Raw genomic sequence first — 18,169 nt, forward strand, 5'->3', positions numbered from 1 at the left:
ACGATGCTCCTTGAACGACAAACGACAAATAAGTGTGAGTAATTGCGAGAGGAAGTGCCGAGAGAGAAAGACACTGCGTTTCAAGTACGCTCGCCAGTATTGAATAATTTTAACAAGGTCGACGATTGTGTTGGTCCGGATCGACGGAGGACCCTCGATATAAATTATCAATCGTTTTCCTGCGTAGATCCGGTGGTCGAACGTGCTAATACGGAAAAAGAATTCGACGCGCGCGGTGAAAGTTACCTACAGCTGAAATTCCTACCGTCTTACAATAGTTTTCCTACTTTTTTGTTTCGAAAGTTCGAGCAATGCACGTTAGACTCCTAAACACCTTTTAGACTTTACAGAATTTCCCTTCGGATAGAAATTAAATAAATACAGAATGAAAAAGAAAATAAACTGCAATAATTGGGAACAGAGATAGTATGGTTTGAACGTGTTGTGGCAATTGAAAATCTGTTTAACTAATGAACGGTTTAAATAACGATTATTTACACTAGTACTGTACACTATAAAATGTCCGTAAGTGAGATAAGTTGAGTAATGATACCGAAACTAAAAAGCTAAAGTTTAAGAAACGGAAGCTGAAAAATCGGAAGGATAAAATGAAAAATTACCATTTGCATGCTTGTATTAAACGTTGTTGGTCAATTAATAAGTTCTCTAGATGAAACAATATTGTCAAAGATTTGAAATCGGATGTGTTAAAAACCTTAAAAACAGAGAAATAAAAATAACAATAACAATCTATGAATCTGACCGCCCATATTGATTATAGGAGATGAACTTTAGGTACGATGGATGGATCCCAAGAAGAAAGTCGAAAAGAAAAACATGCCAAAAAACATTAAAACGTGATCGTATGAATAGAACATTAGAATTGATGGGGAAGCATATGAGCTTGGTCTAGAATCGACAGATTACGGGATCTCTGTAGTTCGCGTGCCTTGCGTGCTCTTGGCCGCGGTACCTGCTCGCGGGAGGAACCGATTTCGCCTCGAACCGTATCGAATTCGGAGCAAGCGTGTTGAGAGCGTGTGATAGCACGTGCGTGGGTGGTGCCAGCGACCGATCGATTTAGCCTCGGCGAGAGGTAACTGTGCGATTACGGCTCGTTTCATAATTGCTTCATAACTGTATATTTAACGACACACGATAATACCGATCGACCGGCAACGAGAAAACAACAACGCACCCTTGTTAAACAACTAGATTCTCCAGTGTGCACTTAATGCATTCGATAATTCATTTAATATGAGAATCGCTCGAGGAAAAAAATTCCAGTGTCCGAGGTCGCGGAAACGATCTTTACCTCGGGAACGTTTAGGATTTCCTCCGGGGACAATTGTTCGGGACAAACGACGTCAAGCGAACAAATAGATTCCACGAGTTCAAATATTAAAGGCAGGTCGATGCTATCAACTGCTAAGTGAAAAGGGGGCAGGCAATGTCAACAGTATCACTGAATCTATCTCCTGGAATGACACTTGTTGTAACTTATTAGTTGAACTATGGATCTTTACACGAATTTCTACTTTCATAAGCCGTTTTATACAAAATTACTTTCATCTACTGGAAGATCGATAGTTCTTGACCATAGATATTTCAGCATAGTCGTTGATCGGAATAATTATTAAATGTTGTTCATCCCTTCAAAATATATTAAAAGCGTGAAGAATGTTAAAGATTATAAGTAAATTTGTAGGTCATGCCAATATTTTTGTCAGAATCTGTCTACGTACAAAGAACATTATACAAGATTTTCGCTGTATATCAGCTCGGAAATGGGGTCCGTTTGACGAATAATGAAACCTTAGATTCTCGCCGAGTTATTCACTCAAGTTGAATTATGTTACCAGAGACATGACATCACGTGCGAAGTTTTGGTGTTTCTTTGCATTACGTAAACACCGGTATAAAAATATCTGCTAAACTTCTAGACTATTGACGTGTGTCTTTGCAGATGAAAGTCACCTTAAGCTGCGCCGTTGACGGACTATAACGTTGGGACAGACGCAACAGAACGGAGACGAGAAAATCGATCATCGACACAGACAGTCTTCCGTAGCAACGACGACGATGTGTCGTTGTATGCGAGCGTATGCTTATTTCTTACATAATAGTTGGCACGGATGACGCATATTTGCAATAGGTAAGAGGATTCTATTCGGAGGCTGATTAACTCAGGCGACTATGGTGACTGTATCCCAACAACCACACTGTTTCATCCGTTTATGACACGGATTCCGAAACGTGGTTGCTAAGAGGATCCCGAAAGTATTAGAATATCAGTTCCTAACTATTCCGCTTCCTCAATCTAACGTCATTGAATTCAAAGATTGAAATAGTTACGTGAGAGAATAACAGAAATAGCCTACATGAGGAGGATAGTGAAGAAAAAGAACTGAGAATGGAGGTTGTAGGTCGTAAAAGTTTGTGGAAGTACGTTTCAATCCTTTAACGATTTGCTTACCGGAAGTTTATTAATAACAATCTCAAAGTGTATGCTATACCAAGAGGAAACCTCATCTTCTTTTGAGTAACTGTACTAAGACAAATTAATAGCTTGCGTCACAAAGAATAATTCCTTGGTTCAGAATTAAAAACTTCGAAGCTACGTTTAATCGTAATACATATTTTCTGTTACATAAAAGTGTATAATCATCTTATTACAGTGGATTACTTTAAAGTAAAAAGCTGCTCAAAAAATATATAGCCAGGTTTGGTTAAGCAGAGACACATAAATCGACGTGTCCTGAAGAACTACTTGAAAGCCTATGCTCGTAAATATCTGTGGCATGAATCGACATCACTTACCAATCGGGAAAGAGTTCAACAGCCTCTGTTAAAATATCTCTGAGGAGCGTGGTTGCTGGTGGAACATGAGGCAAGATCACTGGTGCGAATACACCGCAAACGCCCGCGCTGCGACCATGTCTGGCTTCATACTTGCTCAGGTAAATCGCCAGATAGCCGAGCAATCTGTAGTGCGAGGATGGCAGTGTTGAGAGAAGTTCCTTGGTCAATTTAATCCAGCAATCCCGGTCGTTTTCGAAATTCTCTGCAATCATAAGAAGCAGAGTTTTATTAAAAGCTCCAAAAAATGAAACCCTATAGTGGTACACTGCACTTCAAAACAATAGCAAAGTAATCTTTCATATTCACTGTACACACTAATCCGCAATTTATGTAGAACATCCATAGCTCAGTATAGTCTGGAACTCTATATAATTAAAACAAGGGATACTTTATCTAAGTCCATCCTGTATATAGCTTGAAGCTTGACAATATATTTACATCTAGCAGTAAAACATGGGGTATTTGGTCCAAAATATACTATCTTGTGTATTGCGAGGGAACAGTGTGCCTTCGTACGGAGGAATAAAAAACACGGATAGGCTCACGAGTATGAACGATGATGAGTCTGGCGACGAGCGTGGATGGCACGACGGGTTGAGGTAGCTCCTTGAGGTATTGTCGAAGAAGCGTGGCCGCGGTCGGAGGACAGGCAGCGGCCTCCAAGTCCGCGTCTCCTCTTCTCTCGAACGCAGCCCTCAGTCTTTCGGCCAACCTCGGACTGCCGCCGGACAGACGGAAAACGGCAGCGCTTTGGAATCCATGCGTCTCGATGTAGCTACACAGCCGGTGCACCACGAACGGCACACCTGTGTCCAGGTACGACTCCACCGAGTCAAGCCGAGCGCCGAACACCTTCGTCGATCCACTGTTGCGACCTAGCAGCGAGACTGCCAGCACTCGTTTCACTTTTGCCAAACGGGACTCATCCTTAAAAATTTCAGTCCATTTTTACACATAGACACTTCGAGATTTGATAAATAACAGAATATGCCTCTTCTTCAGGGTTCTAGGCAAACTGACGTACGGAATTGCAATGTTATCAAAAGATAAGTTTTCTCTACTTTGGAAATAAATTCTCTAGAAAGCTGTCGTATGTAGACAAATATATGTAACCTAATGTAGCCCTCAGTCAAGACCGTACGTAGATGACAATCTGTCATTAAACCCTTCAAAGATAAAGAGGTAATTCACAGTGATACAGTAAGTAATTGTAGTGTATTAATACTCAGAAAGCTTCGGTACAAATAGTAATGTTTAACTCAATTTATATACTTCTCATTACAACCAATTGCACAATCTGAATTAAAATTAATAATAATTAAACGCTGTCCAAGTGTTAATAAGAAATTATTAAGCTTATAGTCCTAGCATAGAATGGAAAGGTTACAATTTCATCTTGCCTTTTAAAAATAACATTCTTTATACTTTCACAGCCGTGGTTAAAACTGAAAAAAATAGTGTGTCTGAATCTAAACATCAAATTAAAAAATCGCTTACAGGAAATTAGAACAGTTTATTACCGGTATAAGTGCCATCTTAACGTAGCAAAGCTTTAGGGGTAAATCACTACCTTGTCGATCGTCTGCCTCGGCCCGGTGGGGCTTGTCGAAGATCCATGATGGTGATGATGATGGTGATTATTGTGGTGGTGGTGATTATGGTTGTTGTACTGATGGTGATGATGTTCTTGCTGAGGTCGTCTCATCCCACTTGGCCTACACCGCGACCCACCGCCGCACTGCTCAAAAATCGGCGGAACGTTAGCGAACAACCAGGCGAGCATGTCATCAACAATGTCTACTTTAAACGTCGCTTTTCTAGATGCTACGCGCTGCAACTCCTCGATAGTTTGATCTACAGTCGAACAATGGGCACACAGCGGCTCAGTGTTTTCCAAAGAGAGCGATCGATAAACTTTACAGCGGATGCGTCTCATAATATTCTTGGTATATTGAGCACATGCGGAGCCCATTGTTCGTTATAGAATATTTACCGGAATCAGTCAAAGAGCGACAACCAGAAAGAGAGAGTGTTAGATCGAAAAGAAAAACAGAGACAGAAAGGAACTCACAATGCACTCCCTCGCCACCCTCCACAGGTTGAAGTAAACGGAGTTCAGCCTGGAATCTAGCTGTGCTACACCTTTCTTCCACGTTTCTTGGTTCGTGTTGGTCGTGGTCGTTGTTCTGGACCAGATGTATGCTTTGGTTGCGATCTGACGTGTGTTCTGCTGGACGGCCGTAGCCGTTTCTCCCCTTCATGCGTCACCGATTTACACTTTCATCGAACAAACTCACGGGAGAGCGTGAGGTTTCGGTGGTCGAATTATCCCGGTCTTGCTTCTTCGTTTTAACTCTACCTAGAGGTAACGGACCACCGAACCTGAGACACTAGGATAGGAGAAATAAGAAAAACAGGTAAAGAGAGAGAGGGAGAGAGAGAGAGAGAAAGAAAGCGAGGGAAAGAGTAACCGGGGATGAAAATAGAGAATCGCTCGAAAACAGAGGACAAAGAACGACGTGTGAGGTAGAACGTGGGATCAACGGGACAATCTGGAGGAGGGGACACGGTGGAGCACGAGATTCTCCTCGATGGAGAAAAACCTTGCCGGCGAAGACACAGTTCTTCGTCGACCTGGCACGCGTCACTCTCGGTACTCTCCTCCCGATCAAACTGTCTGAAGTCTCAAGCCGAGCACGGGAACCGATACGACGTTAAAAAGAGAACCTTCGACTCGATTGGTTTTGGGTTCATGTCCCTATCACGGCACATCGCATCGAGCCCTTTCTCGAAGGCGAAGGGCACTGCCTATGGCTGCTTCAGGAAGTGAGTCGACACCAGCCGTAGCGTAAGCATCGAGCCACAGAGCCGGGGATGAGTTTTAGGTCACCACTCCGCTCCCTGGCGTGACATGGTCCACGAGTCTCCTCGCGTCTTTACCTTCTCACCTGGAAAAGAAAGAACACGATAAGATTCTTCAACCGATAAAATCCTAGCTGCGCGAAGCGTCATCCTCAACTCTTTCGTAACCTGGACTAATGAAGACAAAGACGCAAAGGGTAAGTCTCGTTCTTTGAATCTATGGTAAATTCTACCATGAAAAAAATGTTCAATGCTTTCAGGGACATTTCAGTTTGCAACACTTTCGAAAGGAAATGTGTCTTCGGTTTCCGACCTATTCTTGGGTAATAATACAATTACCCAAAAATATCTTATAAAAAAGATCATGAATGGATAAGAACAGTTCAAGCTTTATAATGAGTACGGGTTTTCTGTTCCACGATTCTTTTGTACGAAATTGCAACAGGTTAAAGATCAACAATTTTTGAAAATTGTAAAGTTGGTGTCTTAGCTAACAGAAAGAAAAATAATTGTATGAATTTATGACCCAACCTTGTGTATCAATTCAGATTATAAAGGATAAGAAAAAGAAACAATAGTCATGTTTATATATTATTCTAAACTATTTTACAAGAAATCGTGTCAACTATAAAAAAGAAATGCTTTTTTAAAATTCGATACGCGTTTTCCTGCGAGCGCATTATGCAAAATCTTCTTCCGTTTGTTTTATCAGCAAGCACGCACGGTCTCGTTTCGCTTGGCAACAACAAAACTTTCAATTAAAAACCGCGGCCTCTTTAATGAATAAAAACGAGCACCTGGGGCGACGCTTGACCCCACACGGCGAACTTAACGAAAATGGTCCTTGAAGATCTCGGACGGTTCTACAACATCCTACCCTTTAAAGCTTGCTACCACGAATTCATAACGCAGCTTATTCGTCTAGAAACACGTTTCGCAAGATTTCCGTATAGAATCCATTTTAATTGAAAAATAAAAGATAAAATAAGTATCATCTGTGTTAAAATACTTCATAAAACGTTCAGAAAGGTTGTATACAATCAGGCATATTTTAGAAATAAGAAACAAACTTATAAGTAATATCAACATAGAAATATTAATAAAGCTATCACAGTGGAAAACAGATAAGAAGAACCTGTGGAAATCGATTAAAAATCTTTCAGCAGTATTGGGACGAAAACAAGGATTATTTATATCGAAATCGGTTCGATTTAGCCGATGGAGCACGCAGATACACACGAATCGAGAACGAAAGTTCTAGAGCGCGGAACCTGGACACTATCGATTAGGAAAATTTCGATTCGCTGGTGAACACGGAAGCCCGTCCGAAATCTTGCCAAAAAAGAAGAGAGAAAAAGGAGAGGAGATGTTTACTTTCGGGCCAGTCCAAAGTAGAACGGATATAGCTTACTGTGGTCGTGCACCGTGCAACCGATGAGACGCGACAACCCCCAAAATAAAACCTCCCCGAGACCAACGCGAATATTCGGAGGCTGAGATTTGTCTTCTTATCTACAGAAATGGGAATTGTTTTCAAGCAGGTCACTCCATTTACAAATCACACAACTACCAACTCTCAGAGTATTCTAGAGATACTTTCAGCAAAATATATTTTCTCAGAATTGAGGAGAATTCTTCGAATAAATTATGCAATCTGCAAGACTTTACACTAATGAGAAAATCTTGCAACATCATCCGATTTTTAGCAGTCATCCTCAGCAATATAGGCTCCCCCTAATCAGGGCAAAGAACTTGTCTCAATAGGTCACGCTCCCTCCAAGATTCCCGGGGATCAACGCGAGTAATTGAATCGGTGGATTTTTAGCAGACATTCTGAGCAATAGTCGAGTACGAAAATTTCTTGATGTCAGCGAGTTTTCTCAGATAGTCTAATAAATATAAGCTTTGTCAAAACGAAAGATCTCTTTTAATATAAACCACACATATCATTAGTTTCCATAAAACTTTTCTTGAAAGTCCAGGTGGATTTCTAACAGATATTAGCTTCTGAAAGATCACTGAAAACGATTCCGCAACATCAAGTAAGTTTCATTGAACACCATCAGTAATATAGGCTCTCCCAGTGCAATCATGAAAACTGTAACTTTACAGTTACAGCAACTTTGCAAAAATTCAAGATTCTCGAAGACGCTCACAAAATTTTGACAATGACGTGAAACGTGACAATGACGATGCAAACGTGACAAATTATTCCCAATATAGGCCATGCATTTAACAAGATTCCCACGAACTAAATCAAGTGTTTGACGTTCAGCAGTTATTCTCAGGAACAAACCCGCGAAAATCCTGCAGGATTAGCAAATCTTTGGCAAGCGATCAGAAGGAGCCATTAGCGGTGTTTCTCGCGTCACTGTCAACAAACACACTGAGTGCCACTCGGATTTGAGCTGGCCAGCGTAGAACCATCTATGTCAATCAAATCTGCGGAAATTCCGCGACGGAATGTCCGCGTAACTGGCGCGAAACGTTAATCAGGAGTATAACGACACGACCGCGAAAATTAGAGGCTCGGAAGAACATAAACAACGGAGGGTGGTACGGCACAATGCCACTCGAAACTTTTCCGGGATGATCGATCTGGCGAAAATTAAAGAGAGGAAGAACGATTGTGGAGAGATAGAAAATGGGAGATTTTTGTGTACCTCGAAAGAACGAACGAGATCATAAAGATCAGGCCACGATCCGTGAACTGGCGACCATACTCAACGACACTGAGCTACCGCGGTACTTAGCAGCGCCTCTGCTTCCATCTAGCCACCCCCTGGTCCACCCCCGTTTACCCACTCGGGGTTTCCTGCTCGATCCGCTGTACTCCGCGCCGCGTCTCGTTGGCGAACGGGAAACGACACAGAGCGTGCCCGCGGTACCTATAATACCCTCTTGGCAGCAGATACCGCGAGAACGAGGGCGCATGCACTGCCTCCGACAATCAATAGACCGTTCTGGTCACGTGAAGCATTCGCGCGGAAACAGAGGGAGCGAGGCGGTGGGAGAAAGAGAGAATCGAAGAAAAGGAGAAAGGAAGAGACTAGAGGGATGAAAGTTGCTGGTCCACAGGCATAGAAGACGGAAAGAGGTGGTGAAGAAACTCAGAGAGAGGGTATAGAGGATGATAGAAGACGTGCTACTAGGAGGCAAAAGATGGTGCAGGCAGTTTAAGAGAAAAAGCGAAAGAAAATGCGGGAGGGGGGGGGGGGGGGGGCTAGCCTAGACTCCGGAAATTTAGGAGATGATCACGGTCTAGACCGAACACATGGACAGACGAGACTCATTGCCAGTAAGTCGCTGTAGACCCGTACTAGTAGCCGGCTTGTTCCTTAGGGTAGATTTGATTTGTTGGACTTCAACATTTTCGGATAAGATGCGGCCTAACGTGAATTTAACCCTTAATTAGTGTAAGGATTTTTACGAAAAATTACTGATGCACTGGAATCATGATAAATCCAAAATAAGAAGTGATAAAAAATGAACATAATTTAATTCTAGATAAACGATCTATCAATATTTTTTTCCTGGCTAGTGTATAAAATAGTAAAAATATAAAAAATTGAACTTTTACAATTCAGGATTAAAATTGCCGCCAAAAAAATGAGGACTACAACTCTGTTTAGAAACTTCGGTAAGATGTACTTAATCAAAGAAATTATGGTTGAAAAAGTTTGTTATCGATTTAAAAAAAAAGTCCAATTATTCCCAAAGATTGTGGAATCTGTTTTAAAAAATACAATCAAGGTGATCAACAGAGTTCTTTATCATACCGTTTAAATGTTTCCAGAATCTTCTATCGCGTACATCTAATATACAGGGTGTCCCGGAAATCGTAGTACAACCGGGCAGGGGGTGATTCTACATAAAAAAAACACAAGCAAATAATAAAAGACAAGTAAATTATATTAAATGGTTTACAAGTTGAACGAACTTTGAAGTCGATTATCACGAAAACGGAGCACCGGATGAAAAAATGTTATACCAAAATATTTTCTTCTTTTTTTATGTAGAGTCATCCCCTGCTTAGTTGTATTACGATTTCCGGGACACCCTGTATAAGTTGCTCTAGGTAATTTTAAAATCTCTCGCTAATTTAAGGATTCTCGAGTCTCTACTTAAAGACTAAAGTTAAATATGAAAACAAAAAATGTTTCTCATACTACCACTACTGGAAATGATAGCAGGTAGCCTTCTTTAGATGCTACCTTCTTATTTTACAAATTGCACTGCAACAGAAACTTTTCCTTTTAAGTACCCTTCTTCACAAATTCTCATCGTTATTTGTGACACGAGAACATTCTTTAAAAAAATTTCACGTTTTGAAACAGAAACAACAAAAAATTTCTATCGTTGTTTTGATTCGCGATTTGAATAAACTAAGCCCTGGACAAGATCTTGGTTTTAAATTCTAGGAAAACAAGGGTCCATAATTTTGATAAATTAAGGAATTGAACGTACTTGTAATTTGAACGCCAGAGAAATAGTGTATTCGCATGTTTTGTAAGTGGTGAGTTCATGAAACTTCCCCTTAATGGTCAACGAGTCCATCCTGTCTGGTACGAAGCTTTAACATTGCGCCTGTAAAGGGATTGTAGGTTCGTAATCCTTTTAGCATAGCTTGCGCGAGAGTAACACGTGAGGATTAAATTATCGATCGTAATTGTTACCGCATCAAGTCTTGAGTTTGATCGACAGTGCTCGGTTTTCGAGAGCAGACTATAATCCATGAGAATCTCAAAACTTAATTATTTTCCATGACTTTCGATTTCAAAACCTTCAACATCAAAAAGGAATCCTAAACCACCTTTGACATTCGATCGAGTCATAAGACCCATGACTGAAATTGTCACTCCGATAGCGGTGACAAGCCAAACGTTCGTGATTAGGTTCGTTATGTATCTATGGTACTTGCAAATTAGAAAGCATACATTAAAGTTTACTAATTAAACTACTCTACTTTTCATTTTTGTTGTACGGAGTCTGCTTATGATCTCAATTAAGTTGCAATTACTTCAAATTTATCAAGTTTGAATGTCTGTAACGTAACTTCATATCATAAAATAAGGAATGATTGAAAATACTCAAAAGTAGTTCGAATAAAAATGTTTCGTGAATGTTATTCTCAATTAAGAAGTGTAAAGAAAAGAATGTAGAAAAAATAGTGTGAGATACAATACATAGACTCGACGATCAGGTGCTAATCGATTTTGTCTGTGACCGTAGGCTAATTGGTCAGGATCAGAATTCTTGTCGACCTCACTATTGTCACCGTAAGTCAAACCACTACTCTAACGGTCTACAACGACTTGTGTTTGGCGCTTCGATCTCGACTATTGAAACATGGACATAAACGTTTCCGATTTCGTAACGTCATTTGACGTCCGGTGCCACGATCATTTGAACGGTACACATAACACTATGCCACGTCAACGATTATACAATATAGCAGAGCAGTAATCTTTTGCATCAATGTATAAACAATAACAAAATTCAACGTGACGATGGTTTTCAGGGTTCACAATTGATTTCTTGAAAGAATACATGAGGAACATGTTTACAGTCATAACAACTGTTTACTCTTTTGCCATGTTGCAAGGCTGAAATGATGGTCATGGACTGGACAGCTATTGTGACCGCGAACTTATCTCAAGTACCAACTTTCCAAGAACAAATAATAATTCTATCGCGAATTCGCTACATTAGGCCACTGAGGATGACTTAAGCTTTTTATAAAATCAACCGTTTACAATTGAAGGTTTTTTAAGTAATTTTTCGACAGCCACGGTAACTTTGTTTGTAAACCAATGAATCATCGAGTGTAACATGGTCTATTCCAGAGGTCGGCAACCTATGACTCTCGGGTCACCGAGTGACCCATTTGATAATTTCAAGTGACCCACTTTAGTTCCGAAAATAAAGTATAATATATAAAAATAAATTATACAACATAAATATGAAACGTTTATAAATAAAGTTCATTCAACTCTGTAATTATTTTCTTAATAAAATATGTCTTATTATTTACTAAACGACTGTTTTAATACGAAAGTATCTCTGACCCAAATGTCTCTTTAATAATCACATTTTGGTTGACTTTAACCAGCGGCCAAAAACGGTTGCCAACCCCTGGTCTAATTAGTTCTTTCGGGTTTCTTTCATAGTACAGTCATTAAAAGACTATTAATAGGTTCCTAGTGGGTAAAGTATTAATCTTTCAAACCCGGACGGTTTTTACGTTTTTAAAATAACTTGTTTGGTATACACTTCTCCTGTTGTCACTGCATTTCGTTGAACAATTCTAAATCAAATTTTGTCAACATAAAATCGAAAGCACAAATCTGCCGATGTATCAATCATGAAAACAACCAATGAATGATTTTCCCCAATTATGGGATTAAGGTATTTTGAAAACTCTAGAAGAGAATGTTTTTTTAAAAACTATACAATACATCTGACACGTCTGATGTAAATTTCGATAAAACTATTTAATTGTGATATAAAGTATGAAAAATATTCGGCATACATGGAGAAGTGTGTAATTCTTGATCGTATAGCGTCATCACAACAGAACAGCTCTTCGAAAGAAAAGTATTTATATCAATTCCTGATTTTCGAAAAATTACAGAGAATTGTAAATGTTTTTTTATTATTTATATCCTATGTTCACAAAGATTCTAACCTCCTGTATTTTATTTTTACAGGTACCAGCGTATAAATAAACACAGTGAATTTTCCTATTTATTGATGTTCTACAGAATCCTAACCCCCGAGGTAGTTAAAAATTCACTTATTTGAAACAGAACATTTTAACACTGTGTCGACAATGCGTACGCAGAGGGAAGAAATGAAAAGAGAAGGTGACAAACGAAAATGTACATAAAATTCGAACGAAATAATTTCTACGTGCTGTTATGTTCAATGTACCACGTACCTTGAAATAATGTTGGCGATAAGATGTATTCTCGTCATACAATTTCTTCTTTCCTCTCAAAAGTCGTGATAGACTTGAAAACGACAAACCTTGGCCAAAACGAATTCCATCACTGAAAATTAATGTCCCCCAGAAGTTACTTTAGCGAACGAAAACCATGGAAAACAAACAGTTGTATCGATCGTTGAAATTTACGTTTACAATGCTGAATTATATATGCGAGTATGACAGCACATCTCTTTTGAAGTCTGCATCACAAGATCAAATACGAAATTTTTCGCTTTTTGAAATATTATTTGAGAAACACCATTATTCTCTAAAGTACGAGATACCGGTACTGAAGCTCGATGCGCCATATTAATTTAAACCCTCCTTACCATCTTGTATTCGCTTGAAATATGTTCGAGAATAAGGGAAGCTACATGCAATACGACTTTATTCTCATTGGCTAATAATCTGTAACCGATCTTTTTCGATAATTATTTTTCTGACACAAACCCGGGAATGTATTGAAAACATGTAGAATTCGATTTGAATTGTTTGTTACATATGTATTATGCTATGAAGTTTCGGTAACATGACACTTGAAAGGGATACGCTTTTTTCTGTATATTTCTAAGGTTTGCGCAATGCTAGATGTGCAACGGAATGGCGGGAATATTGGAGCATTTATTTTAGTATTTTAATTTGAAATATGATGAATAATAAATGCTATACAAACCATATAATTGTATAGTCGTTATCTAATGGGCTGATGATGGATTATGTAATTAATGATATGATTTTGAGAAAAAAATTATTTAAAACGAAAGAGAAGATAGAACCAACATATTTGTCACATGAAATAGTCTAATTTTTTATGTTATTTGATATAATATTTATACATACATACGAACGTACCAAATTTCTATACTACTCGTCGTACAAAATTTCATTATATACTGCAACATTTTACTGCTGATACTATTCCACTACTGTAATATTGCTATCAAATTTGTATTAGAAAGATCGTAATAATGCAGATAGGAAGACTGTAATTTTCGAAATAGCAGGAACCGTCATTACTTATATTATTATTTATTGTAACATGTGTAACATACAGCTAATATAATAACTACGTACCTATAAAAGCACAAAAGAAATTAGTGGAAAACTAAAAAAAGTATTCATGTACACAGATTTTCACTATTAATAATATTTTGAAAATAATATCTAATTTAAAATTTTTTTTTCTTAGTAAAAAAAAATTTCTTTGAAAAAAGATGATAAATAATTAAATTTTCACAAAATTATTAAAATATATAACTTACAAATCATTTTTAACTCGAAATTATATTGTAAATGCTGTTAACAGCTAAAGATAAAAAATAACAGTATGTGAATACTTTTGCCTCAGAGCGCGTATAACCTTTTGCTGTACTTTAACAAATCAGAATAATGGTTGAGATATCTAGTAACAAGATGTTAGGTATGAATGCTGTTCCGTTCCTTTAAGTCGAGAGCAAATTCCATTCTCTTGTTACCAATATTTAAAATTCGAGTAGATGTTAATATACAATAAATATAACATTTTTTTATTGTAATTGCAAAGAAAATAGTAAGGGGTTAAAAATGATAAAACTTTCTATTTAACGAAAGTAAAAGGTTATATGAATAAGTGTCTTTCAAACGAAAAACATCGGTGAATGTTGCATTTGTAAAGTCATTTTCCTTCGCTGTTCTTCTTGGAGGTTGTGAATGTTTAGAGGTACACTAAAAAATATGCCAAAATAAGAATCAAATAAATACAATCGGTAATATATTAAATACTAACTTGTTTATCAATGCTCTAGCTCTGAACGCAGCCAAATGAGCGTAATAAGTGGGTGCAGGATAGCTAACAGACCTCGTGCAACGAGCGAACATATGACAGAGATAGTATGTCAACTGTTCAATCTCATCTTCTGACATACCAATTTCGTTGCAGATACATCTATACTTCGTAGGCCTAGCAGTGCCCTACAAAGTATATTATATTTAAAGGTTTTAGATATTATTACACTATATAGAAAATATACTAGAAAACGTAAAACAATGTCTAATAAATTTTAACTTTTTAAACATAGCTTAAACGTTCAGTATCACAATAGAAGTGACGCATCTTTTAAAATTGTACGTACTTGAATGCTAGCGTGTGATACGAGGTAAAAGTCTATGTGCGTGGGATGTGTGATCTCAGTATCAACGATGGTTCCAGCTTGCACATTGAAGTTTCTATCATCCGAATTTTGTCTATCAGTAGGGAAGAGACGTATATGATGTCTCTTTTGAACGACGAGGAAAGTTATTGGAATTTTATCTTCGCCGGTTCCCATTTTTGCGATAGCTCTTTTTATAGCAGACAATTCATTATGCATTACCTGAGGCAGCTGTCCTTCGCTTACACCATCACTGCATATAGATCAAATAAAAGCATATGTATATAAATTTTGTTTCGTATGAGGATTTACATTTCTTACGTTAGATAATGTTTACCGGTAGAAGATGATACTTAGTGGCTTCTGCTTTACATTACGATAAAAAAACAATAACTGGATTCGCATTATCGCCTCAAGATCTTGAATCATTTCTTCTCTAGGTTGTTGAAGTCTCAATTCAATGTTATATTGAAAAGCAGATGGACTATAACTAGCAGCAACCTAAATAAAAAAAAGACATTTAATTCGATGATATAGAGAAATTTTCCAAGATAATCGTTACCGCAGCAATTGAAGGTAAATCTGTAGAATCGGGTGATGGATGAGTTACGTCTGCGCCAATTAACATACACGGAGCTTGCAAGCAAGGTGGTCTAAAAACATTTGGTGTATGTATTCAATGTTCACTAAACAAAAATTTACAAAATTTATCACAAATAATAAACATTACCTGTGTGCGAGCTGATGGTTAATACCGTTAAGTTTTGAATTAATTTTCAACAAAATATTTGTAATTGTTGCTGGGGATAATTTTCTTAAAGTTTGTGCCTTTAAGACTTGAGTAACTATACCACCTACTGTTTTCAATTCAGACATCTGTTTCACCAAACCTAAAAAATTTGATGTGATGATTATCAAACATCCTTTTTGTTTGAATATACTACCATTACACAACTTACTGTATGCATTCTCTAAATTCGGTATTATTACCACAATCAATTTTAAATTCTGCTTCTTTTTTTCAGCAAAATATTCAGATATAGGGGAAAGATTTCTTCCTTGTATATTCAAAGTTATAAATGGGGTTAGCGCTTTTCCAATTTCCATATTAATGGACCTGCCTAAAGAATTAATTGCAAAGGATATAATCATAAAGAACTACATTGTGTATGTTCTAGAATCGACATCATTTGTGATATTTCAAAACCACAAACTAACCGCCTTGCCGTAATTGCATATGTAAACCATCTTGTAGTGTACGTTCTTGTGTGTATTTATCCAAATTTAAAATAGTCCATTCATTGTCTGCTAAATTGCTCGACTTTAAAAAGTTGGTTGCTCGCCACACCCCTTTCATTACGTTTACCGGTCTTTGTACACCGTACAACAATTGAGGAGGATCCAGTACTCTAGCCGGTACTTTTTCAAAATTAGGACTTACAGACAAGTTAAATTCTTTTACAAGTGTCGGTTCTTCATTCAATTTCATCCTTGCGAACTAAAAACATATTTGCGTTAATAAATGAAGGAATCGAACGTTTACAATTCTAAAGTGTAGTGTTTCTACTCCATTCATAATCTTCTGTTTGCGTCTGCCAGTGTCAGTTGCAGCATATTTGATCAATTGCGATGTTTGGGATTCATCCATTTTCTTTTGTATCACCTGTCCCGCTACGATTGTACACAACTATACAATAAAAATAAAAACTATAAAATAAAAATATTACTTTGAACACGTTGTTGCAAATTCTGAAACCCGTACAAACGTAGATGTATATACCTCGGCTGGTAAATGTATCCTACGTTCATTAGATCGTGATCCTACCCAAAGACATGGCAACTCTGGATACTGCAATTTGTAGTTTTTTTGTTGAGCAAAGTAATTCTCAACTGTGCATTTTTGTCCGTTTTCTAGAGCGAATACATTTTTTCTCGGACATTCAACTAGTCCGTTAACTCTGTACGTTCTCTTACTATTACTTTGACGTGGGATCTCATACTGAATTTTTAACCCTTTCAAATATTTCGTTATTTTATCCCCATTGCGGTTTACATCTGCTGGCGTTATATTTTCCAGAGGATATTCATCCCTTGGATGTTTGCACAATTCTTTCATTAAATCAATAATAGATTGAGGAGTTGGAAATCCTTTGTGGGCAACTGCACACGAAACATGTATTCATTATCATGAAATTATACATTATAGATAAAAATTACAGATAAATACAAGTAAAATGATATCTCACCGTCCACATTCAAGAACGGTTTCCATCCGACTATAGCAGATTGGAAAATTCCAACCCATAAGTCCAAGCCATTTGATAATGGCACAACTTTACCTGGTTCTGGATGCGGAAAAAGTGATCTGCCCACCTGTCCAAAAAATATTATCCGTCATAAATATACAATTGTACCAACCTACTAAACTATCGAACTAAAAACAATTATACAGTTTTAGTTGCTCAATACTATCAATACAATGGACTTAATAGAAAGGGTCTCAATATTATAAAATAACTTACATTGACACACTTATTTGCTGACCCATGTCTCAGAATAATATCCAATGCTTGTAAACCACTTTGTTCACTTTGTAAATCCATGAATCCATACTTAATTCCCTTTAACCATGATAAATCAAGAACCGCTACTTTTGTTAAATAAATCTTGAACGAACGCATCTGTTGGCGCTCAACATCGAAAACTTTCACTTCATCTTGTGGCTGCAAAAAGAATAATAGCTGCAAGTTCTAGGTAATTCGACATAACGTAGTATGAATTCATTCAATTTTGCCATTTAAATTATAGATATGTAGCATAAGAAATTATTTACTATTTACATACACATGTATCACCAAAAGGAAGATTCTTCGCACTATACGCATTTTTTTTCCCATCGAACGCTGGATATCTGTTTGGGAAATGTTTAATCCTATATTGTTCAAATACTTCTCTTAATAGAAACTTTGGCTTGTCTGGATCAATAACTACATCATAATGGACTACACATGTTTGAAATTTATCCAAAATAAGTCTTAACATGTTCGTTTCGACAGTAATTTTTCGACCTTGACTTCCTCCTGCACGACTTGCTCTTTTTGGTATTTGTTCCAAATACATAGATTGTAAAGCAGTTGTTAATTTCCCCACACCATAATTATCACCCCTATAACTTTCCTATAACAAATATAAATGAAAAAATAAAGTGTATTAACTGAATTCAAAATTATAGTACCATATTCATTAGCAAATATACAATACAATTTGATGTTGCTGAGGACCAGTTGGCTTTTCAGGTTTCTGTTGAATACCCTGTGGTCCTTGTTGC

At 37.5% G+C, this 18,169-nt stretch overlaps 2 protein-coding genes across 3 annotated transcripts in view; both read right to left on the minus strand.

Moving 5' to 3' along the window:
- The window catches only part of LOC144471546 (protein FAM13B), a 33,195-nt gene extending 20,158 nt beyond the window's left edge, over nucleotides 1-13,037 (minus strand). Inside the window, exons 1-6 of one of the 2 annotated variants that reach the window (XM_078183690.1) lie at nucleotides 12,860-13,037; nucleotides 12,665-12,776; nucleotides 4,934-5,810; nucleotides 4,433-4,600; nucleotides 3,408-3,789; nucleotides 2,821-3,064 (exon numbers count right to left, since the gene is read on the minus strand). In XM_078183690.1, coding sequence (XP_078039816.1) covers nucleotides 2,821-3,064; nucleotides 3,408-3,789; nucleotides 4,433-4,567 — 761 coding nt within the window. In that variant the 5' untranslated portion in view covers nucleotides 4,568-4,600; nucleotides 4,934-5,810; nucleotides 12,665-12,776; nucleotides 12,860-13,037. Of the gene's footprint in view, nucleotides 1-2,820; nucleotides 3,065-3,407; nucleotides 3,790-4,432; nucleotides 4,601-4,933; nucleotides 5,811-8,387; nucleotides 8,580-12,664; nucleotides 12,777-12,859 lie in introns of those variants that run through there. The other variant, XM_078183689.1, reaches the window with a different exon arrangement.
- A 688-nt stretch (nucleotides 13,038-13,725) lies between these two features.
- On the minus strand, nucleotides 13,726-18,163 carry Ago2 (Argonaute 2). Its single transcript, XM_078183691.1, has 14 exons — nucleotides 18,103-18,163; nucleotides 17,686-18,018; nucleotides 17,364-17,564; nucleotides 17,088-17,214; nucleotides 16,622-17,001; nucleotides 16,409-16,528; nucleotides 16,060-16,339; nucleotides 15,801-15,962; nucleotides 15,572-15,731; nucleotides 15,404-15,494; nucleotides 15,179-15,342; nucleotides 14,824-15,094; nucleotides 14,478-14,662; nucleotides 13,726-14,416 (listed from the first exon to the last, which is right to left on the minus strand). Exons 2-14 carry the CDS (start codon nucleotides 17,959-17,961, stop codon nucleotides 14,329-14,331), a joined length of 2,505 nt encoding a protein of 834 aa, XP_078039817.1. The 5' UTR covers nucleotides 17,962-18,018; nucleotides 18,103-18,163; the 3' UTR covers nucleotides 13,726-14,328.
- Between the last annotated feature and the right edge of the window lie 6 nt (nucleotides 18,164-18,169).

Source organism: Augochlora pura, chromosome 6, assembly GCF_028453695.1.
Source record: "Augochlora pura isolate Apur16 chromosome 6, APUR_v2.2.1, whole genome shotgun sequence".
Lineage (NCBI taxonomy): Eukaryota > Metazoa > Arthropoda > Insecta > Hymenoptera > Halictidae > Augochlora > Augochlora pura.

Coding starts and splice junctions, on each gene's coding strand:
- Ago2 (XM_078183691.1), bottom strand. CDS start 17,961: ATGTATTTGGAACAAATACCAAAAAGAGCAAGTCGTGCAGGAGGAAGT. Junction 17,215..17,363: donor CAGCAAATAAGTGTGTCAAT/GTAAGTTATTTT, acceptor TTTTTTGGACAG/GTGGGCAGATCACTTTTTCC. Junction 16,340..16,408: donor AACAGAAGATTATGAATGGA/GTAGAAACACTA, acceptor ATATGTTTTTAG/TTCGCAAGGATGAAATTGAA.